We start from the raw sequence: 25,004 nt of genomic DNA on the forward strand, positions 1-25,004 counted from the left end.
GCTGCTTTTCTACAAATAGTGGACCTTCTGAATCCAACAGGAGCTTAGGTGAGGTCATGCTTTGTTTCCCTTTGCTTAAAAAAAACCAAAAAACAAAAACCAGGCTTATTGAACCACATGGTAAAACTGCTTAACTTTACAGAAACGACCACTCTTTTCTGGGTATCATCTTGTACTCGTACCAGCCAAGTTCAATTACTCTACATCCTTGTTAACATTTGGTTTTGTCAGGTGGGGTTTGTATAGCTGTTAGAGACATTTATGACAACTTCAAGCTAATTCACACTCAAGCATGAAAAGCTGAAAGTTTATTAATTGAATTAGGAGTTCCCTGTCATAGTTTTTAATTTTATTTTACTTAATTTAATTTTTATTTGTATGCATGTTTTGCCTATATGCATATCTGTGCAGGACATATATGCTGGTGCTCATAGAGGCCATAAAAGGGCATCAGATCCCCTGGAGCTGGAGTTACAGATGGTTGTGAGCAACTGCTGGAATTGAACATAATAGAGAACATAATAGCTCAGAAATACATAGTTGACTACTCTTTGATAAAAAATGAAAGACTATCCAACAGGGAAAAGATAGTCTCTGTAGTTTATTGGGAAAATTGTGTCCACATGTGAATTAATGAGATTGGACTCTATATTCTAAAACAAAACTGAACTTGAGGGCAGGCTGCTGTGGATATCTCTCTGTACAAATAAAATGCTGTTTGGCCAGTGGCCAGGCAGGAAGTATAGGCAGGACAAGAGAGAAGAGGATTCTGGGAAGTAGAAGGCTGGAGGGAGACACCGCCAGCCGCCGCCATGAGAAGCAACATGTAAAGACACTGGTAAGCCACAAGCCATGTGGCAAAGTATAGATAAGCAGAAATGGGTTAATTTAAGATAGAAGAAGTAGATAACAAGAAGCCTGCCACAGCCATACAGTTTGTAAACAATGTAAGTTTCTGTGTGCTTTCTTGGTTGGGTCTGAGCGACTGTGGGACTGGCGAGTAAGAGAGATTTGTCCTGACTGGGCCAGGCAGGAAAACTCCAACTACAGCAGGCACAGTGCGCTGACTCAGTGCATGAGGTTGTTGCTGCACAAGCCTGGTCATCTGAGTTTGATTCCTGGAACCCACATGAAAGTGGTCGGAGAGAGCTGATTCCATGTTTCCCGTGTTATCCTCTGACATCTACACATGTATTGTGGCATGTGTGTTCATCCGTCTGTCTGTCTCTCTTACACACACACACACACACACACACACACACACTCGCTAAATTGAAAAAAATTAACCTGAAGTAGATTAAAGAATTAATCACATGTAAGAACTGAATTATAAACTTAATCGTTTATAATTCTTTCATATTGATATTATCAGTTTTTGTTTGGACAGAGCACCAAAGTACAGGCAACAGAAGCAACTATGATAAGAACAATGCATCAGACTAAAAGTATAGATCACTCATATAAACCTTAAACCAAATTTAAAAAATGGGCATCGAACCAGGCGTGCTGGCCCCTGCTGCTTCCATCCCAGTACTCAGGAGGCAGAGGCAGGTGAATCTCTTGAGTTCAGGGCTGCATAGAGTAACCCTGTCTCAAAACAAACAGAACAAAACAATTGGGCCTAGAACATCATCTTAGTTTCTCTTTCTGTTGCTATGATAAAAATAATATCCCGACTGACAAAAGCAACTTAATAGAGAAAGGGGTCATTCTGGGTCATAGTTCAGGGTCTGTCATGGTGGGTAAATCCAAGTAGCAGGAGCTGAAGCAGCTGGTCACACCGCTTCCACCCTCAAGCAGCAGACAGTGATTAACGCGTGCATTGTACTGCTTGCTTATTCTCCATTTTATGCTGTCCAGGATTCCCTGCCCAGGGAATAGTGTTCCCACAGTTAAGATGCATTTTTATTCTCACATAATTAATGTAATCGCTCCTTGCAGAAATTCCCAGAAGTTTGTATATTGGGTGATTGTGTGAAGGTCACAGGTACTGTTGACTACTACAGACTTGAATAGACGATTACCAGAGACGACAAACGTGAGAAACAGGTCTATGGAAGGTATCCTGCACAGATAATTGTTAGGGGAGTGCAAACCAAAAGTCGACAGTGAGACTTCATCCAAGCAAGATGTGGAGAAGAGAGAATTCCTGGTGGGGATGTGAATTATTAAAGCCGCTATATAAAGTGACATGGAGTTTTTCAGGAAATGAAAGCTAGGACAATATTGTGATCTAGTGGTCCCACCTTTGGATGTATATCCCACTTCTGGATCTTCCTCTGAAAAATGAACAGTATTTCAAAGAGTATCTGCACTCACACGTTCATTGAGCATAATTTTCAGCAGCCTAGAGGTGGAAACAAGTGTCCAACAAATGCGTGGATAAAAAAGTGATATAAATTCGTATTTACAAAAGAATGTTAGTTAGTAAAAAAGACAACCCTGCCATGTGGGGCAATATGGCTGAACCTTGAGAACACCATAGGAAGGAAAATAACAGTTGCTGTCCTATAGTCTCAAGAACCAAATCCAGGAGCACAGAAGAATGTGGGTGCTGTGGGTGGAGTCAGGGATCAGAGGACATCAGTCTATCAAGTGACTACGTTTGGGAGAGCTGATGCACTGCGTTGTGTCAGTAATAAAATGACTGTAATTAATGATGTATAGTATATACTTGAATGCGATCAAGACCAGATCTTAAGTGCCTCCTCCAAAGGTAGCTGTGTGACATGATGGATGTGTGAGTTAAGCTGTGATAGTCACTTATTGTCTGTTGATCAAATTATGTTGATATACTTGTGTGGGTTTTTTGGTGAGCTGGACTCAGGTCTATGTTAGATGAGTGCTCAACTGCCGAACAGTGCTGCTGTTCAGTGTTGATGTACCTTGAAACCATGTAGTCTTTCAAGTATATACAGCCTTCATTAATTATGTATCAGTGAAGGTCAAAAAGACGTTTCCAAAGAACAAAAAGCCCACAAACCACAAATGGTATGGCGCCTTGACCTCATCTCCTGTTACACCTTTCCACTCCTTTATTCAGTATATGCCGGTTACATAGGTACACGTGCATACATGCAGATGCTTGCCAGAGGTCAGCTTCTGTCGTCGCCCCCCCCCCCCCCCCCCCGCCCCCAGCTGTCTTCCTTGTCTGAGTCAGCTTCTCTTTGGTCTTGGTTACCAATTATGATAGGCTGATTGTCCAGCAAACCCTGCTTCTTTCAGCCCCTAAGCTCAGGACCTCATGCTTCCTGCTTCTGTGGCAAGCACTTGACTGGTGGAGCTATTTCCCCAGGCGCCCTCCCCCCAGGCGTGTGTTCTTTCTGCTTCCAGGCCTGTGCTTTGTGCTCGTGCTCCCGGGATAGTTTCATGACTGCCATCCACTTCCTTGCTCACTCTCCCCTTAGTGTCCACTTCTCTCTGCAGTGTCGTGTTGTGCTGTGTGCTTATCACCACTTTACAGAGAATGTTTGTCTATTTGTCTGCTTTCCTTCTAGTCAGTGAGGGCAGGGATTGATTGATTTGTTTATTTATTTGTATCTTCTTCATTTCCAGCACCTGGAATAGTGCTTGCCACAAATTATTTGCTAAATCAGTACATTAAGCCTTTTCTAGCAAAGAATGGAAAAATTCTTAGGTGAGTGAAATAACGTTTTATAAATTTGAATAGTGTATAGATTTGTGCTAAGGAAAAAAGGAAGTTCATATTTTCCCAAGTATTTAACAGAAACATGGTCCACGGAACTGAGACTAGTGTTTCACACATGGTTGGTGTTTTAGAGTTCATTTCATTTATATTAGTTAGTGCAAGGCTTGTGCTTTAGTGGATGCTTATCAAATATTTGAGTTATCTATAGCTCCCTGGAAGTTAGCAGGGGAGATATTTCCATTTTATAAAAGGTAAGTAAACTTAGTTACTTTTAACTCTGCTAGACTAAAGTTCTGAGGAGAAGAATTCAATTGTTTTGCTTGTTCATTCTGCTTCTACAGTATTTCTTTTTTAAATCATCTTGATTCACACTATTTGATTTTGTTACATTTTCATTTAAAAATTTTGTTAAGCCTGGTGTGGTGGCTCACACATGCCTTTAGTCCCAGCACTCAGGAGTCAGAGGCAGGTGGATCTGCGTTCAAGGCCAGCCTGGTCTACAGAGTGAGTTCCAGGGCAGCCAGGGCTACACAGAGAAACCCTGTTTAAAAAAAAAACAAAAAACAAAAAAAACAAACCACACAACAACAACAAAAATGTCCTTAAGTGTGTTTCCCTGCTGAGAATTCAGTAATGACTAGTTCATGGCCAGCAGCTTAGTTTATTTTGGCTTTGATTCCTGTGAAGCGCCTTTGTTATAAAATTTGAATTAGTAAATTTGAACTAACATGAGCTTTCTCTTTCTCTCTCTCTCTGACTGTTATTTATCTTCATTTACTTATCTATTGAAGACTTTCAGTAGCTAAATTGTGAGGAACTTCTGAATGGGAAGTAGACAGGGTGTCGGCCTCTGCCAGCAGCCAGCATGTGTGACTGCAAGCCCCTGCCAGGAGGTGGTGCTGAGCAGTGATTCCTCTTTAGAAACTGTGTCCTCATAGAAGAGCAGACTGGGTTCTTCAAAAGAATTTTAGTTCCTTAGCTTAAGATGTAGAAAAGTGATGTGTTTACATAGTCCACTACGTTTTTCAAAAGAAAGTTAGCAGTCACTGACTGTAAATGTACAGTGTTTGTAGTTCTTTTTGAATTCTGTCGTGCTGATGTCTTGTTTCTAGGATTTTGCTCTCCTTACATATGTACAGTTGTGATGTTTTAATGGGTATGATTATGAACTATGTATAAATAATAAAATTATATACAAATTTAATGTCATGAGAACCAATAGAATGAATAATTACCAAAGGGGATTTATTGGTTTGGCTTCCATGATGTGGTTTAGATGGCACACCAGTGTTCAGAAGGATTCCTGGAGAGCTGCTGGTCTTCAGGCCATGTTGAGCATGCTGGAAAGTGAAATTGTGTTCTGGTGTCAGGGAAGGGCGGCAGCTTTGACAGGAACAGTGTCGTCAGCACATCAAGCTTATGGCAGAACGTTCTGCTTGCCTCACAAATCAGAAAGCACAGCAAGAGATGGGAATATAGGGGTGATTGGGACTAATGTAACTGCTATATTTCAAATTGGGAAATGGTGGTTGCTTGATTAATTATTAGGACCTGATAATAAGTTCCTGGTTTGCATTTTGTTTAAGGCCTGGCATTTATGTTAGGGAAATTACATATAGGCTATTTTGGATAGAATTTGGTTACTAACCAGATTATCAAATACTAACACAAAGAATTAATGATTAGAAAGAAAAAATATTTATTATCACTATCTTGTGTTAAAATAAATGTCAGTTTAATCCTTTTAATCTTATTCATTCTGGATGAGTGATAGTCTCATTAAACACAAGTTCTTTAAAACTCAGTTGCTATTTTATATAGTACATAAGAGGTAATCATCTTCAGATGCAATAGTAAAAACCATGAGTTGCTGGGTGGTGGTGCACGCTTTTAATCTCAGCACTTGGAGATCATCCTACCTCTGATCATCCTACCTCTGCCTCCCAAGTTTGAGGCCAGCCTGGGCTACAGAGCGAGTTCCAGGATATCCAGGGCTGCATAGAGAAACCCTGTCTTGGAAAAACAAAACCAAACCATCTCCTCCCAAACAAAAAACCAAACAAATAAAAATAAAAATCCAGACAACAACAAAATCCCCATGAGTAATTTTCTCATAAGCTTTAAAAAATTGATTTTATTTTTAAAGTAAGTGTGTGTGTGTGTGTGTGTGTGTGTGTGTGTCTGTCTGTCCACATAACTGCGGTATTCAAGGAGGCCAGAAGATGATGTTGGATTTCCTGGACTTGTAGTTACAGGATATTGTGAACCGTCTGGTGTGGGTGTTGGTAGCTGAACCTGGTACCTCCAAGAGTAGTGTAAGGGTAGCAAGCACTCTTAACCATGGAGCCATTTTTCCATCGCATTGTAAGTTTTAGCACTTGGGAGGCAGAGGCAGGTGGATCTATGTGACTTTGAGGCCAGTCTGGTGTACAGAGTGAGTTCCAGGACAGCCAGGGCTACACAGTGAGACCCTGTCTCGAAAAACCAAAACCAAACCAAACAACAACAAAATGTGATGAAGCAGCCAGGTGTGATGTCACAATCCCTGTACTGCTCAGATTAAAGGCCAGCCTGGTCTAGATAGTGAGTTACAGGCCATCCAGAGGTGTTTACTAAGTAAGGATCCTGCATCAAACATACAACACACATACAAACACACACACACAAACACACACACACACAGTATGGTTTATATATATACATATATATTTTTTTGTTTTGTTTTTCGAGACAGGGTTTCTCCGCGTAGTTTTGGTGCCTGTCCTGGAACTCACTTGGTAGCCCAGGCTGGCCTTGAACTCACAGAGATCCACCTGGCTCTGCCTCCCGAGTGCTGGGATTAAAGGCGTGCGCCACCACTGCCCGGCTATAAGCTATTTTTGTAATGACAGTGAATTCTTAAGTTAGTGGGAAATTTACCTAAATTAAAAAAAAATAGTATTTTGGTATTACCTCACCTGGACAAAGTATAGAATTTATTATTTTTTTAGTTTATGGTTTCTGTTTGTTTGGTTTTTTGAGACAGGGTTTCTCTGTGTAGTTTTGGTGCCTGTCCTGGATCTCGCTCTATAGACCAGGCTGGCCTCGAAGTCATAGAGAACCTCCTGCTTCTGCTTCCCGAGTGCTGGGATTAAAGGTGTGCGCCACTGCCGCCTGGCTAGTTTATGTTTTTTGAGACTGCTTCTTACTAAGTAGTCCTGGCTGGTCTGCAACTCACTGACTGCTTCTGAATCTCAGGCGCTAGGATTTTAGTCATGAGCTACCACCCTTGGCCTTTATTTTTTAATAGGCTTTCTTTTATTAAAAACACCATTATTTTACATGTGTGAGTGTTTTTTGTGCATGTGTGTGTTTTTGTGTGTGTGTGTGTGTGTGTGTGTGTGTGTGTATACCACATGCATGCCTGGTGTCCTCAGAGCTAGAAGAGGGTGTCACATCCCCTGGAACTGGAGTTAGAGATGCTGTGAGCTGCCATGTTTCTGCTGGCATCTCTACAAGAGCAGCAAGTGCTCTTCACCACTGAGCCATCTCTCTGGGCCCTAGGCTTTATTTTTTTAGAGTAGTTCTAGGTTCACAACAAACTCAAGCAGAAATTGCCCATATACGTCCTTTCCCAAGATGGTTAATCTTATCAATTTGATTGGGTTGAGAAGTACTTTGGATGTGTCTGTGAGGGTGTCCTCATAGAAAATCCAAAGGGGAAGACCTCCCCATAGGTTGTGGCCTGCGTGGCGTAAAAGGGGAGAAGGGAGGAGAAAGAATGAGAGTTTAGGCATTCTGTCTGTCTGTCTTGGCCATGGTGCTGTGAACTGATGTCCCATGCCTTCCCTCCATGGTGGACTGACACATCAGGAAGTCCCCTTGTTATCTTATTTCTGTGAGGTCTTTGCATAAAAAACATCTGATGATTCTATAGTGACATGTCATTATTACCCCACATTTTACATCTGAATAATTTCTTAATATAATAAGGTACCCCTCCTTAAGCCATTTAGGAATGTCATTGCTTCTGGATACTTGATTTTTTTTCCCTACAGATAAGAACATTATCCTACCTAGTCACAAACAACCATCGAAATCAAGAAATAATACTGATTTATTTTCATTATCTAATTCTCAGATCTCCATTCAGGTTTTGCCATTTGTCCCCCAAAATATTGTGTACAAAGAATCCAGTTTAGGGGACTGGAGAGATGGCTCAGAGGTTAAGAGCACTGGCTGCTCTTCCAAAAAGGTCCTGAGTTCAATTCCCAGCAACCACATGGTGGCTCACAACCATCTGTAATGAGATCTGGCACTCTCTTCTGGCCTGCAGTCATACATGCAGGCAGAACACTCTATACATAATAAATAAATCTTTTAAAAAAAAGTCCAGTTTAGGAATCTGGTCTCATTTAGTTGTTGGAACTCTAGTTTCTTCAGTCTGGAACAGTTTCTTTGTTATTCACAGAAGCATGGCTTACTGAGTAAAAGTAGGTGTTGACCAAATCTACAAGGTTGGAGAAGATTCTGGTCCTCGGCCTCAGTTACATGAAAACATTGTTATCAGGCAGGGCATTCCAAGGACTTCAGTGTTGTTTCCCAGGCAGGCTAATCCTTTCTTCATATTGTAGTTTGGACATCTCCAGCCTGCTGTACTTGGTCACTTGAAATAAAAGTGAAATGAATGTTTAGAGAAGGAAGAACCACCTCCTGAAGTTATTGAGTGCTAACCAAGTTGGACACTTGGCAATCACCAAGATGAGCAATGACTTAGGGAAGTGTCTGCTCCATTGTGCTGTCATGCATCTGTGTCAGCTGCTGTTACCTCCTTTGTGGTCTTCAGTACTCTTCTAGGGTTTCTCTCTTCGTCATGGAGTCTGATTCGGACTTGCTTCACTCACCCTGTCATGCCTTTATTCTTAAAAAAGTCAGTGAAGACAAAAATCACAGAATCAGTCCTGGGTTCTGCATGATGGCGCACGCCTTTATTCCCAGCACTGGGCAGAAACAGGCAGAGTTCAAGGCCAACCTGGTCTAGATAGAGAGTTCCTGGCCATCTGGGGCTATAGGAGACCCTGTCTGAGAAAGAAAATCAGTCAGTCAGACAGACAGACAAGAGGAAGTGAGTCCTAGAAATTGGTACGTTCTGTTAATAGACACATTGAGACTTCACCCATTTGGTGACTTCCTACTCAAGGACTGCTTGTGCTGTCAGTGTTTGAGAGAATTCTCGATAGAACCTGACCTGTGTCTGAACTAGGGGCCCTGGAAAACGGGCCAAGAAAACTCTCTGATCTTTCCCTGAGACAAGTCTGAAGGTTAAAGACAATTAGGAGAGAGAAAGAGAGAGAGGGAGGGAGGGAGGGGAGGAGGGGAAGGGAGAGAGAAGGCTGTAGTGTTAGGACCCTCTTCCTCTAGAACGTAGAGGAGCAAAAACGCTGATCTCATACCTTCGGCTTAGGAGGTAACTGGAAATAGAAGCGGGTTGTTTTCTCTCTGTGTGTGTGTGTGTGTATACATGTGTGTATAGTCTTTTTCAGTCCCGCCAGCCAGCTCCCAAATAATGACAGGAAGACTTAAAAAGTATGAGACCTTGGCCTATAGCTTAGGCTTGTCTCAACTAGCTCTTTTAACTTAGATTAACCCATTTATATTAATCTGCATTTTACCATGTGGCTTTTTACCTTTCTTTCATTCTGTATGTCCCGTTCCCCCCCCCAAGTTGGTGTGTCTCTCCTGCAGCTAGATTTTTCCTCCTTCCTTTCTCTCTATACCTCTCCCTAGCCATTGGCTGTTCAGCTCCATATTAGACCAATCAGAGCAATAGATCATCACACAGCATGTATCCCACAGCATTTCTCCTCTTTTGTCTAAATAAAAAGGAAAGGTTTTTAACTCTAATTATTATATATAGTACTTGTTACATATAGTAAAACTATCTATCTATCTATCTATCTAATAATAACAATTAGGTGAGAATTGCATTTTCAATGTCCAGTCTATCTGTATTTGGCAGATTTAGAGAAAATATTTCATTATCCTGTCTTTGCGATTCAGAAGTTTTATAACTAATTTATTTTCTATCCTTTTTTTCCTTTTTAAATAACAGTCTTTTTAAAGGTGAAGAGTACGTATGTAGTCTTACGTTCAGGTCTTCAGTTCCGTTCAGTTGAGCAGTGTGTCTTGTTTTTATGGAATACCATACTGTTTTTATTACTACAGTTTCGTAGTGTAGCTTAAAAAATCAGTAATGGTGATCAGCAGTTTTTTCATTGTTAAATTTTTAGTTATCCTGGGCTTTTTGTTTCCATATGAACTTTAAGTTGTTTTTTTTTTTTTTTTTTTTTTTTTTCAGTTTTGTGTAAAATTGTGTTGGACATTTGGTGCAGATAGCACTGAATCTGTAGATGGTTTTGGTAGAATGGCCTTTTCCACAATATTGACTCTACCAACCATAAGAATGGAGCATCTTTCTACCTGGTGGCTTCTCTAGCTTCTTCCTTAAGTGTCTTGAAGTTTTTATTACACAGGTATTCACTTGCTTAGTTATTCTAAATTTTGTTTTTGAGACATTTGGCTATTGAGTAGTTAGGGTTCTCTAGAGTGGCAGAACTTACAGAATGAATCTCTTCACACACACACACACACACACACACACACACACACATACACACACAAACACACACACATAGGGGATTTATTAGAATCACGGACTGCAGTCCAACTAATCCAACAATGGTAGGTTATGACTGGAAAGTCCAAAAATCCAGTAGTTGCTCAATCGATGAGGCTGGATGTCTCAGCTGGTCAGTAGATTCTGGAATTCTGAAGAAGTAGGCTCTAATGCCAGAATGGACTTGCTATCGAGGCGAGAGCAAGCAGGCAGAGAGCGAAAGCTCCCTTCTTCCATGTTCTTATATAGGCTTCCAGCAAAAGGTGTGGCCGGGATTAGAGGCGTGTCTTCCTACCTCAAGATGCAGATCAAAAGTGTGTGCATTCTGCCTCAGTGGTCCAGACCAGAAGTGGATTCACTTAAGCAAAAATAATCTCTCAAGGGTATGCCCTCCATTCTGGATTATAGTTCATTCCATATGTAGTCAAGTTGACAACCAAGAATAGCCATCACATCTACTATGAAAAGTGTTGTTTCCCTGATTTCTTTCTTTCTCAGTCTGTTTGTCATTTGTATATAGGAAGGCTATTCTGAGTTAACTTTCTATTCTGCTACTTTACTGAATTATCGTGTGCGCGCGCGAGTGTGTGTGTGTGTGTGTGTGTATGTAAACTTGTGTGTGGAGGCCAGAAGAGGTCCTTGGATCCTATGGAGCTGGAGTTACAGGCACTTGTGAGCTGCTCAGTGTGGGTGCTGGGAACCAAAGTTGACTTCTCTGCAAGATCAGCAAGTGTCTTTAACCACTGAGCCATTTCTCCAGCCTCCTTATTTATTTATTTATTTTAAGATGTAATGAATATGAATGAGGGGTCACTTAGTGGAACAGAGATGGCTCAAGGGCAGTTGCATCAGCAAAAACTTCACCCCTGCCTGGATGATGACTTATGAAAGCTGTATCCTTGGAGCTCTCTGTAACCCTTGTGGAGGGGAAACAGTTTAGGTTTCCTGGGACTCAGCTGATAGCTCAGAAGCTACTAAGCCTGATCAGTCTTGTCCAGATGTCTTAGTCTGAAAGTCTTAAGGAACACTGTGCAGAGAAGAATTCCCTTTTATGTATTCCTATTCTTGCCTTTTTTCCCCCAAAGACAGGGTTTCTCTGTAACTTTGGAGCCTATCCTGGAACTCTCTCTGTAGACCAGGCTGGCCTCGAACTCACAGATCTGCCTGCCTCTGCCTCCTGAGTGCTGAGATTAAAGGTGTGCGCCACCACCACTTATTCTTTATTTTTTGGTACTATTTTCCTATACCTCCTGAGTCATCTACACCCTAATTTTTCTACTAAATCTGCAGTCCTGTTTAGTAGAAGTAAAACAGTGAGGTAAATAACAGTAAGAAACAGTGTAATAATACTGCAGTTGAGTGTCTTTAGAGGATGTGCGGGATTCTTATTTGTATTTTGTATTCCTCTAGTATTACATCCAATTGAGATGCAAGTTTAATTGTCCCCCTTCTTGAGTACACAGTAAGTCATTTAGACTTCCTCCAGAGGGGTTAGCCTCTGGAGACCCAGTTTTCTCCTTTCCCCTCATCAGGTGAGGAAATAGGCCATGTGAGTTCCTGCTGCGCTGAGCAGGCAGCTGGCATCTGGTTAGCTGCAGGATCAGTAAACATCCTGCCTGTGCCCAGTTCCCCGTTCTTTGGGCTTAGCTCTCTCTATGACTGTAGAGGAGAGTGCTTTGTGGAAGGACAAGGCTTAGAAGGCTCAGTTAAATGCTTCATTCTTTTTTTTTTTTTCCGATACGGATTTCTCTGTGTAGTTTTGCGCCTTTCCTGGAACTCACTTTGTAGACTAGGCTGGCCTCGAACTTGCCTGACTCTGCCTCCCAAGTGCTGGGATTAAAGATGGGCGCCACCACTGCCCAGCAAATGCTTCATTTTTGTGGTTGTCAATTTCTAGGGGGGAAGCATAATTCTATCTCATTGCCACAGAAAGAATATACTACTTTATACATTCTGTTGAAAACTATCAGCCATTAAAATGGTAGGAAAATGAACTTGTACATTACCATTAGAAAGCTACTGGGTAAGGCTTGGGTAGCACAGCAGTCCTGTGCATGTTTAGCATGTGAGTTTGATCCCTATCACTGCAAACAGTAACAACAACAGAACAGAAAAAGAGAGTAGTAGAAAAGAACTGTGGTGATTCACAAGTAATGTGCAAAGATGTGTCAGGTTACCACCTGTCTCAGAGGGTATGTTATGGGATATGTGAGTCTGGGCAGTGAAACATGCATACATTGCTGTGTTATGTTAGCCTGTAATAAATTGCTGTGAAGGTTCATAAGTGTTACTCAGGACAGTGTTCCTTGAAATCCACACAGGACATAGAATGTTGGCAAAAACTGCAGGTGAAGGAGACAAAGGTAGGAAAGTCTGATCCATATATATCTTTTTTTTTTTTTTTTTTTGAGACAGGGTTTGTCTGTGTAGCTTTGTGCCTTTCTTGGAACTCGCTTTGTAGACCAGGCTGGCCTCGAACTCACAAAGATCCGTCTGCCTCTGCCTCCTGAGTGCTAGGATTAAAAGCATGCACCACCACCATCTGGCGTCTGATCCATATTTTGAGAATCATAAAACTGATCCAGCGAAGACCCAGTAAGGTTGCATGAGAAGTAACTTGTATGTCTTATTAGGAAAAGCTGTAAATGGTTTATACTTAAGTGGGTAACAGGAAGATATGGAGGTTTCAGATGGTTTGGAAAGATGAAACTTTTGAACCATGTTTAAGACTTCATGTTCTGTCCTGGAAATTAGTACAGAACTATTGGCAAGAGATAACTAGGGTACTATGTGGCCAGTATGCCCCCAAAGAGAAACTTGGATAGAATAGAAGTTTTGGCAAGTGGATAGATAGATGGGTGATGCAGAGAGTTGGGAAGTATCCAAGATAAGAGACTAGTGATCTTATCAACACAAGTGGAAGATAGCCTTATAGGAAGGTAATAATGAGTTACAGATATATTGAGGTCATATAATGTACCAAGTAATATTTCACGTAAACAGAAATGTTGATTAGGAGAATTTTAAGAGATAAAATATTTTCAATCCAATGCTTGGAAGTAATAGCTGAGGAAGGAGAGAAATTGTTTTTGGTGGCCAGTGAGATGGCTCAGTGGGTAAAAGCACTTGCCCCCAAGTTTGATAACCTAAGCTTGATTCCTGGGACCTACACGGTGGAAAGAAAGAACTGACTACCACAAGTGACCTCTGACCTCCATATGTGTGCCAGAGCAGTGCACCCCCAAAACCCCAAATCATTTTTCTTCCTTTCTCTCTCTCCCTCCCTCTTTCTCTCTCTCTGCTCCCTCCCTTTTCTTCCTCCCTCCCTTCCTCCCTTTTGTGTGTGTGTGTGTGTGTGTGTGTGTGTGTGTGTGTGCGCGCGCGCGCGCGCGCGCACACGCCTGTGTGTTGAGACAGTGTCTCCCTGGAACTTGCTCTGTAGACCAGGCTGGCCTTGAACTCACAGAGATCCTCCTGCCTCTGCCTCCAGAATTCTGGACTAAAGGCATGAATACCACTCCTAGCTACTTTTAAATTTTAAAAGTAAAAATTGTTTTTTTGTTATTTGAATTTTTGTGTGTGTGCATGTGCTGTATGTATGTGTGTGTGTTGGTGTATGAGTGGTGTATGCATAAGTATGTGTTTTGCATATGTGTGTTGTATATGTCTGGTGTTTTGTGTTGGTGTATGTGTGGTGTATGCATATGTGTATGTGTGCACTTCATATATGTGTTGTATGTCTGGTATGCTTATGTATGGAATTTGTGTGTATGTATATAGTTGTGTATGTGTGCTGTATGAATATATGTGTGATGTACATATGTGTGTGTTATATGTATGTGTGTAGTGCATTCATGTGAGTTTGGAGAAGTATTTGCACTTGGGTGTGTGCATATGGATGCTGGTGGAAGATGTTGGATGTCTTCCTCTTTAGATTTCTACCTTACTGACTTGAGACAGAGTCTTCTCACTGAAAAAAATCTTACCTTTTCAGGTAGGTTTTGGCCAGTGAGCTCTTGGATTAGAAGAATATTATTAAAATGTCATTACTGTCCCAAGCAATCTCCAGATTCAATGGATAAAATACCAATGACATCCTTCACAGAACTAGAATACTCTTAAATTTCATAGGGAATCCAAACTAACAACAACAACAACAACAAAAAAACCAATTAGAGTATGATGTAGACTGGGGGTTTTTCATCATCTATAGTACTTACTGTTTTGAAGTACATTTTTGTAGGTTTTTTTTTTTAAGTCATGATGGATGTCTTAGGATTTTTATTGCTGTAAAGAGACCATGACCACAGCAGCTTTTTTTTTAAAAAATAAAAAAAAAAAGGTTTTTCTGTATAATCCCTGGCTGTCCTGGAACTCACTCTGTAGACCAGGCTGGCCTCGAACTCAGACATCTCCCTTCTGCCTCTCAAGTGCTAGGATTAAAGGTGTGCACCACCACATCCTGCCCACAGCAACATTTATTTTTATTATCAGCCATTTTATTTATCATTGATACTTTGATAAGACATTTTATGTGTGAGAATGCAAGAAAATCAAGATTCAGAAAAGTAGAATAAGTAGAATTTGTACATTCATATCAATGATGCCTAAGTAATTAAATTGGAAAGGTCTGTATATGCTGTCATTTCTCAAAGTAGCCATCAGAACTTAGATTTTAAATAATAGCCTCAAGATTTTATTTGTACTTATACAAAGATGTATAATTATCTTGAAAATATCAGTGAATTCATTGATTCATTTAGTTTCGGATTTTCATAACAGTGGTTTTCAAAATATTTTTGACTTAATGTAAGTTCAGTAACAGAAGGGTTCAGATGAGTAAGTTAGTTTGCTAGAAATAAATTTCTGTTAAATTAATAGTCACTGTTTTTTTTCCCTCCCTAGTCATCAGATAAGCAGCGAGCCCTAGAAGAAACCAAAGCCTACACCACCCAATCCTTAGCAAGTGTTGCGTATCTGATAAACACCTTGGCCAACAATGTCCTGCAGATGCTGGATATCCAGGCATCCCAGTTACGGAGGATGGAATCTTCAATCAACCATATTTCACAAGTGAGACAATGTTACTTTTCTGTATGCCTGTGAGCAACAGTGTTTGTTATGCTAGTTAATGTGCATGTACCATTTGGAAACATTTGGAAAATACAAACTTAATATTGCATTTTTTTATGATTCTTTTTGTGATGTCATTTTTATATTTTGATAGGAAGGTAAATTTGATGGATTTGATTAAAACTTAGTTGCTACGGTAGGTAACATAATCACTCCTAAAGTGAAAAATTATCTTTTTTTTTTTTTTCTTTTTTTTTTGTAAAGAAAAAGAGTTTTTTTTTTTGACAGGTTTTGTGTGTTTTTTACTGCTTTTCAAGTAAAGACTTACAAGCTTGGTGGCTAATTTAAAGTTTTCTCATGTCAGGCTTTTTTAACCCTTTTTTGGTGGCTGTCTTAGTTGTGTTCTGTTGCTGTGAACATTACCATGACTACGGTAATTCTTACAAAGGAAAGTATTTAATTGGGGCTGGCTTACACTTCAGAGGTTTAGTCTATCGTTACCGTGGCAGGAAGCACGGTGGCATGCAGGCAGACATGGTCCTGGAGAACAGCTAAGAGTTCTATATCTAGGTCTACAGGCAGCAGGCAAAGAAGCCTTTGGGTCTGGCTTACGCATTTTTGAAGCCTCAAAGTCTACTCCAGTAACACTTCCTCTAACAAGGCCAAACCTATTCCAACAAGGCCACTCTTTAATGAACAAGTATTCAGATATGAGTCTGTGGGGCCATTTCTATTCAAACCACCACAGTGGTGTTGGGAATTGAACTTAGAATTTGAGCATGCTAGACAGCCACTTTATTAGTGAGTTAAACTCCCACTTAGCCCAGGTTTTATGTTTAGGAGACTTTATCTGCCAGCCATATTTGTAGAACAGGAAGTTTAGAGACTAGCATCCCATATGAAAAATACCTTACATGAAACTTTTAAGTGTTAAGGTTTTCCTTAGGAAAACTGTGTTTATGAAGGAGAACAAGGAAGGGTAGTATTATGTGATGAGGAAGGGCAGAGAGCAGATAAAGGACGTATGAGTCAAGAAAGGGTAAAGAGGTAATTATTTTTCTAATTGTAACTCTGTGGTGGGTTTTTCTTTGAGTGAGTGTGTGTGTGTGTAGCTAGTCTTTATTGTCAGACTTTCTTTGGTCTGCCAGCCTCCAGATAATTACAAGGAGGCTTATTATTAATTATGAAAGCTTGACTTTTAGCTTAGGTTTGTTTCCAACTAGCTCTTATAACTTAAATTAACCTATTAATCTATGTTCTGCCACGTGACTTGTTACCTCTCCTCCAGTCTGTATGTTAGACTCCCTCAATGTTTCAAAGACATCTCGTCCCACACCAGATTCTAACCCTGAGTTCGTCTGTCTTCCCAGAAGTCCTGCCTATTCCCTCCAGCCTAGCTCTATTAAATCAGTCAGGTGCCTTCAGCAGATGAGGCAAAACATAGACACATCTTCACACAGTGTAAACGTATATTTCGCTCTCTGTGTGTGTGTGTGTGTGTGTGTGTGTGTGTGTGTGTGTGTGTGTGTTGGATAAAGACAGAAATATTATAGATAGTGCAAGTGTAAAATTCAAAGCAAACTTCATGTCTTTAACATGGCTGTTTTAACTATATAGATGTTCATTGAGGTGTATAGACTTCATGTCTGTCTAATGTTACTGCAAGATGGCTTTATTTGCAAGTTCTTTATGATAAAGTTTGAATTTATAATATAAAAATAAAAGCCATATTTAGAAAATACAGAAAGAAAATGGAAAAACAAGCTTTTTATTATTGCTTGAGCTTTACACCCTTTCCCTCTTCCATCATAGTCTACTTTCTCATAGTTTTTATGATACAGCTGTGATTGGAATAGGTATAGAATTTGGGATTTTGCTTTTTTAGCATTGAAACCCAGTCTCATGTTGTTAGACTCTCTATATAATTTCTCAATGGCTGCCTATTTGTCTAGCTTTCATAATCATTACTGCATTGTAAGTCCACTTAAGTAGTCTTATAGGTGGGAACAGTGGTATACACCTGTAATATGAGCACTGGGGAGGCCAAGGCAGGAAAGTTATGAATTCAAAGCTGGTCTGTGTTGCATAGCAAGACTTTTACCTTAAAAAAAAAAAAAATGCTGTGACAGAAAGCTTATTTAACTGCAAAATGCATTTTTAAAACATTAAAATGATTGGTTGATGTTGGATATCTTCCTCAATAGTTTTCCAACCTTAATTTTTCTGAGCAGGTTCTCTAAACCCTGAGCTCACTGGCTAGACTGACTGGTCACCAAGTCCTAGGGATTCCCCTGTCTGCTGCCCAGTACTGCAATTGCAGGAGTGCACTGCCACACTTGGCTCCTGTGTGGGTATGTGAGTCTGAGGTTCTTCATGCTTGGACAGCAAATGTTTCCCCAACTGAGCCATCCCCAGTCCTACTACTTTTGCATATTGTTCATTGACATTAAATAATTAATGTTAGCTTCTGAAGCTAATCTGATGGAATAAGTGAAAAGTAGGAGAGAGGCTGGTAGAGGTTAGTAGGTCAGAACTGTTGGAAATACATTGAACCCTTTTAATTTAGAATTCTAGAGGTCCGTACCCGGAGAGGGGAGGACTGTAGTGCTGCAATAGATTCTGTGATTATCCAAGTATGTCTTAGTGCATTTGCAGAGAGGGACACACAAGAGCAGCTGCAAAATTTGCTTCAGCAATACAATTTCGTTTATATATGTACACGTGTGTGTGTGTGTGTGTGTGTGTGTGTGTGTGTGTAGGCAGGCTTGAGGTTATAATCATTCTTCACTTTTTTTTTAATTGAGACAGGGTTTCTTACTGACTCTAGAGCTTATTTACCCATTTGGCTAGACTGGCTGGCAAGTGAGCCCCAGTGATCTTCTTGTTTTCCTATCTCTGAGTTGACAGATGTGTGCTGTGCTTGGCTTTTACAAAGGTTCTTGGAATCTGAACTCAAGTCGTCATCTTTATAGGAAGCACTTTACCACTGAACCATCAAGCAACTCCTAAAACTTCCAAAAGTTATGTTTAAAATAACCAGTTTAGGCTGGGTGGTGGTGGCGGCGGCGGCGGCGGCGGCGGCGGCGGCGCACGCCTTTAATCCCAGCACTTGGGAGGCAGAGCCAGGCGGATCTCTGTGAGTTCGAGGCCAGCCTGGGCTACCAAGTGAGTTCCAGAAAAGGTGCAAAGCTACACAGAGAAACCCTGTCTCGAAAAACCAAAACCAAACCAAACCAAACCAAAACAAAAAAACAACCAACCAGTTTAATATAAAAACTATTTGGTCTTTACACTGGGAGAATATTTATTATTATTGTTGTTGTTGTTGTTGTTGTTGTTATTATTATTATTATTATTATTTTGTGCCAAGGATTGAATCTAAGGCCTCCTACATTCTGAGTCTGTACTCTAGCACCGAATTGTCTCTAGTCCCTGAAAACTTCTATAATATAAAGAAAATGTTTTGTGTTTTACAAAGCAGGTACTTAGGAAATACTCCAGAGCATCATTGGCAAACTAAACAATGGGACAGATGGTAAATACTTTAGGTTTGTGGGCCACAGCCATATCATTGTACTGTTTTTAAACACATGTATTACTTGTTTTTGTTTTGTTTTAAGGACAAGGTCTTACTGGGTAGTATGATGCCCAGGACGGACTTGTGTGCATCCTCCTGTTTTTGACAATTTTGTAAAAATGTTAAAAACCTTCTTAGTTTGTGGGCTGTATATATTCTATGGGCCAGATTTGGCATGGAACTATAGTTTATAGTTGCCAGCTTCTCCTAAAATACTTTTCCCTATTTCGGTTTAAGTTTAAACAGTAAAAATTACCCATTATGTTTAATTTTTCGCATTTGTTTATTTGTTGTGTGTGTTTGAGTTCAGGTGCGTATGTTGAGCTCAGAGGATAACTTGTGGAAGTTGGTTCTCTACTTCTACCATGTGTTGTTCACTTGGGAGCTGAACTCCGGTTGTCAGTGTTGGTGATAAGATCCCTTACCTACTGAGTGAAGCGTTTATCTAATTATTTATCAATAAAAACTTGGGAGTCAGATATCAGGGTAACAACCTGAGTGATCAGAGAAGTGGCATAGAAATGACCAGTGACCTCCTCTCTCTTTCCTTCATCCAGAAGAGTCCAAGAATTTTTCTAAGCTCCACCCTACTACTTTCTATGTCTCTCTGTATGTCCTTGGTCCTCTAAAACCTCTATCACTAAATTTGGTCAGCTAGTAGCTAGCTCCACCCTCTGATTCAAAATAAACTTTATTGGCAATCTTGGGGATGTCAGAGTGCAATCAAAATATCCCACAACATTTCCCCCTTTTTGACTAAATAAAAAGGGAAAGTTTTAACTCTAACCCAGTAAAACTATATTCAGTACAGACAGTTATCAGTTAAGAATTAAATTCACAATGTCCAGTCCATTTGCATTTGCCAAATTCAAAGAAAATACTCCATTATCTATCCTATCTTGGTTAGTCCAAAGTTTTATGTCTAATTAACCCTTTCATCATAACTAAGAAAAATTCTAACTATGACTATCTAGTCTTCAACTCTAATCAAAGACTCCAGAAGGATGAAATGTTACCTAATAACAGGGACATCAGGCTTCCTGGACAGTCACCCAAAGTTTCTCTGTAACATTGGGGCATCCATCTTTGGCCCATAGGGCTAGTATATGTGACAGACTTTTCTCAGAAGCAGGAAATTTTGAAGGACTGTCCTACTTTGTCTTGACAAAGTTTGGTAGTTGCTTTTCTTGTGTTCTATTGTGCAGTTTGGGCAGTAATTATCAGCAATTGAGGCAAGGGCAGTTTCTTTGTCCATATGACTAGCTTTTGCCATAAAGAAAACAAATTCCATATGGAGTTTCTTTACTGCCCATCACCTTCTCTGAAGTAGATTGGTGCTGCCAGGAGCAGACATGTCTCACTGTCACAAAAAGCCTTAGGTTATTTTTAATGCCATATTCTGTAGGTCTTTGACTATTTGAAGACCATCTATCTAAATATATCTTTGTATGACTTTGAAAACATTCCTTACATGACTGTAAGTTTGACTATTATAGATAACTATTAATCTGCATTTCTTAATTATACATTAGTTTTAATGGAGCTCCATATACACAATACATTAAACAAGAGTAGAAATGTACATACAGTAGAACAAAATTAACTAAATTTATGTTAATAAACTAAAATCCATACCAATGTAAAATATTTAGAGATTAATGTTGTTTTTGGATTAAAGTAGATTCAATAATCTACTCTTTTCCCCCATCATTTCTATATCATATCCTCCTTTCTTCTTTTAGAAAGAGATGACTTTCTTAGGGTCCTCTTCACTAGGTAGGCCCCCTGGAGTTGTGAGTTGCAGTCTGGTTATCCCTTGCTTTACATCTAGTATCCACTTATGAGTAAGTACATACCATGTTTATCTTTCTGAGTCTGGGTTACTTCACTCAGGATGATTATTTTTTTTCTAGTTCTATCCATTTGCCCACAAACCTCATGCTGTCATTGTTTTTCTCTGCTGAGTAGTACTCCATTGTGGATATGACAGAGAAATAGATGATGAGATCTACATGAGCAAACGGGCTGGGGGGTAATAGAGGGCAAGGGTCAGGAGAAAGAGCGCTTAGGGGAACGGGAGGTCCCAGCTGGATCAAGAGCAGTGTGGGAGAATGGAGAGGGAGATACCATGATGAATGACGACCCCAGGGGAATAGGAAGAAGCAGAGTGCTAGAGAGGTCTCCAGAAATCCACAAAGATACCTCCACAGTAGACTACTGGCAGTGGTCGAGAGAGTGCCTGAGCTGACCTGCTCTGGTGATCGGATGGCCGAACACCCTAGCTGTCATGATAAAACTCTCATCCAGAATCTGATAGAAGCGGATGCAGAGATCCACAGCCAAGCCACAGGTGGAGCTCCAGGAGTCCAATCGGCGCGAGAGAGGAGGGATTGTATGAGCTAGAGATGTTGAGACCATGGTTGGAGGAAGCACAGGGACAAATAGCCAAACTAGTGGAAGAGCATGAACTGTGTGTGAACCAATGGCAGAGGAGCCTCCATGGAACTCTGGATAAGTGAGACAGTTGATTAACTTGAACTGTTTGGGAGGCCCCCAGGCAGTGGAGCCAGTACCTGTCCTTGGTGCATATGGGCTGACTTTTTGGAGCCTGGGGCCTATGCTGAGACACTTTGCTCAGCCTTGGTGTAGGGAGGAGGGGACTGGACCTGCCTTGACTGAGTCTGCCAGCCTGGGCTGACTCCCCAGTAGAGACCTTGCCTTGGAGGAGGTGGGAGTGGGGGTGAATTGGGGGGGGGTTCTGGGGGGGGGGAGGAGGGAGGATGGGGGAATCCGTGGCTGATATGTGAAATTAAGTTAATTATAAAATAAAAATACTATAAAAAACAGGAGATGACTGTGATCATTAACAATTTGTAACGAAACCCCCTTAAATGAAAACTAACATTTATAACCAATATTTTGGGAATGTGAGCGTAGTTTTCTAGACTACTTCCTGATTGTTGGGTGCTGGTAATCTTTGGGGGACCCTGAGAAAAATCAGGATAATTGTGAAGTCTTGGCTGGAGTATTTTGTGAGGCTGGATCATGTTAGTCAGTGGCCTTGAAGCTGTTTTGGATGTTGGATCAACTGGGCTCTTTTTATTGGTATCTAGTCCACTTGTTCTGAAAATATATAAACTTTTAAAGATAATATACATGTCAGTATTAATAAAAATATAAACTGCATTCTTTGCAAGCCAGCCAGAGATAATTTTTTGTTTTATGTTTGAGCAGGTAAAATACACACCACCTGTCTTGTAGTTATTGTATAGGTTTATTTTCCCATGCCTGTAGTCAGCAATCTCATGGGGTCTTCCTCAGTCAAACCTGATTTTTCTTAACTCAGAATTCTCATTTCCTGTGGAAATAAAAACACAACCTCTCTCCCAAAGTGACATACCTTTTGACTTAAATTTTGATGTGAAACTAATTTTAAAATATATAGGTTGGTTTAATTTAGTAGCTTTCATGATCAAATGTCTCTCAGCAGTTATCATTTACCCATTAACAGTCAAAAAATCTAAAGAAAACACGATAAAATATAGGCTCCAGACTCTCTATTTCCCATCTTTATGTGGCGTGTGTGTGTGTGTGTGTGTGTATAGTTTTATTCCTCTTTTTAAGGATTTTATTATTTTTAAATAATCCATGGCTGTTTTCACAGCAATGAATACTTTGGAGCATATTTGTAATTTGAGTAGTTAAATTCATAGTTGAAACATTTTAAAAATACACTAAATCTGGCTAGTCAACTGTAAAAGATTGCAGCTGTTTTCTCACACTGTTGGGCAGTAACTGAGGTAACTATCCAGTAAGGTCAACTCTAAATTACCTGTGGCAATGGGAAGCAACAATACATGCACATACCCGATATGGAGAGAACACCACGAATTACCTTTTTTTTATTGTGGACATTAACAAAAGTTAATGACAGAAACAGTTAATGACACAAATACATATTCTCAGTCAGTGTCTGGGTTAGGATTTCTGTCGTGATGAAACCCCATGACCAAAAGCAACTTGGGTAGAAAGGGTTTATTTCACTTACTCTTTCATATCCCAGTTCATCATTGGAGGCAGTTAGGGCAGGATTCTGGAGGCAGGAGCTGATGCAGAGGCCATGGAGGGGTGCTGCTTACTGGCTAGCTGTTCATGGCTTGTTTAACCTGTCTTGTTGTAGAACCCAGGACCACCAGCCCAAGGGTGGCACTGCCCACTATGGGCTGGGCTCTCCTACATCAGTCACTAAGAAAATGCCCTACAGTCTTGCTTATAATCCAGTCTAATGAAGGCATTTTCTCAGTTGGGGTTGCCTTCTCTCAGATGACTTTAATTTTCATCAAGTTGACATAAAATCTGGCCAGCACAGGCAGTCACAATTGTTATTTAAGTGAATAATGTAAGGAACAAATCAGAAGTTCTTCTGTATATTTCATGTAATACAATTCTATAGTATTTGCCCTTTTTTGAATGTAAAAACATTTTATATACAATTGCAGGAGAAGTAATACAATTTATTATTGACAGAAAGATTAGACGTTATCTCAAGATGGAGAAGAAAGGAGGAATTTCGAACAAAGATTTCCTAAGTACAGAATTTCTGTCTTGTATGATGGAAAAGTCCCACAAATGGACAGTAGTATCAGGACATAATATCATGAATGTAATAAATTGATACAATCCCCAGAGCCTATGTAAAGAACTCAGTGTGATGTGCACCTGTAATCCCAGTGTTAGGAGGCAGAAACAGGCAGATGCCTGGGACTGGTTGGCCATCTATTTTGGCAAATTAGCAAGACCTATGTCCCAATCCAAGATTCTGTCTGAAAAAAACTAGGTGTACAGTTTATGAAGAATGACATTCAAGGTCTGGTCTCCACATGCACAAGCATACACATACATGTGTACCCCTCCATGTGATCACACACACACAAGCACCTATATATGCACACATGCACATTCTAAGTTCTGCTTTTAACATTGTGGGCTATAAAAATTAGGTGGTGGGCCAGATTAGATCTGAGGGTATGCTTTGGCAACCTTTGCATTAGGTTAAAATGGATAAAGACAGTAGTCTAGAGAGAAGACAGTTTATGAAATGAATTTGAAGGAGTATTAAATCTTTAGATGTTTGATTATTATTTATTTGGATACCAGAGCTATCTGTCTTTGTCTTGTCTTCTTTATATCTTGCAGACAGTTGATATTCATAAAGAGAAAGTTGCACGAAGAGAAATTGGTATTTTGACTACCAATAAAAACACTTCAAGAACCCATAAGATTATTGCACCAGCCAACCTAGAGCGGCCAGTTCGTTATATTCGAAAACCTATTGATTACACAATTCTAGATGACATTGGACATGGAGTAAAGGTAGGTGCAGTTCTTGCAAAGCTTTCAGAAGTCACAGTCTGTAGTGGACTCTGGAAGATTTAAAGTCTGTTTAATTACTCTTATCACAGTTAGTTGTGAAGATTGCTCACTACTGTTAACTGTTACGTCCTTCAGTGTTCTTTAGTGCTGTGTGTTGAGAAGCAGTCACATCTTTCAAAGGGATTTGCTTAGTCAGGGTGTTAACTCTCACAGATCAAATTAAGTTTAGGGTAGTTGTTCTGATCTTTTAATGATTTCATATGACAGAAAAATCATCTAGCATATTATTAAAATGTTTTTCTTATTTCAAAAATTTATCAGCAGACTTTTGGCATTAGTTTTCAGAACAGCATATGTTGTTAAACATGAGCTTGCTTTTTTTTTTTCCTAGAATAATTTTATTTCAACCTTTTGGATAAGAGTAGTGTAGATAAAAGTTACAAATTATTGTTTGTTTCCAATGCTTTTAAATTTTTATCTTTATTTGGCCATCTCTTAAAGATAATTGAGTATCTAGTATGTATATGAAGTACCATCATCAAAATTGTAGCGTATTGGGAATGTGGCCTAGTGGTAGATTATGAGCTGTTTCACATACAAGACCCTGTGTTCTAGCACTAGCCCTTCAGAACACCTACCAACCATAGCTGGGTAAAAGTGTACGTCCTATAAGTAGG

The 25,004-nt window shown here is 40.0% G+C and overlaps 1 protein-coding gene across 33 annotated transcripts in view; it reads left to right on the top strand.

The window, feature by feature from the left end:
• The window catches only part of Abi2 (abl interactor 2), an 83,049-nt gene that overhangs the window by 8,489 nt on the left and 49,556 nt on the right, over positions 1-25,004 (top strand). For 26 of the 33 annotated variants that reach the window (XM_036173408.1, XM_036173411.1, XM_036173426.1 and 23 more), the window contains exons 2-3: positions 15,210-15,377; positions 24,151-24,327. In XM_036173408.1, the coding sequence (XP_036029301.1) occupies positions 15,210-15,377; positions 24,151-24,327 (345 nt within the window). Of the gene's footprint in view, positions 1-15,209; positions 15,378-15,531; positions 15,565-24,113; positions 24,328-25,004 lie in introns of those variants that run through there. The other 7 variants (XM_036173435.1, XM_036173436.1, XM_036173437.1 and 4 more) reach the window with 1 other exon arrangement.

Source organism: Onychomys torridus, chromosome 23 (assembly GCF_903995425.1).
Source record: "Onychomys torridus chromosome 23, mOncTor1.1, whole genome shotgun sequence".
NCBI classification, from domain to species: Eukaryota; Metazoa; Chordata; class Mammalia; order Rodentia; family Cricetidae; genus Onychomys; species Onychomys torridus.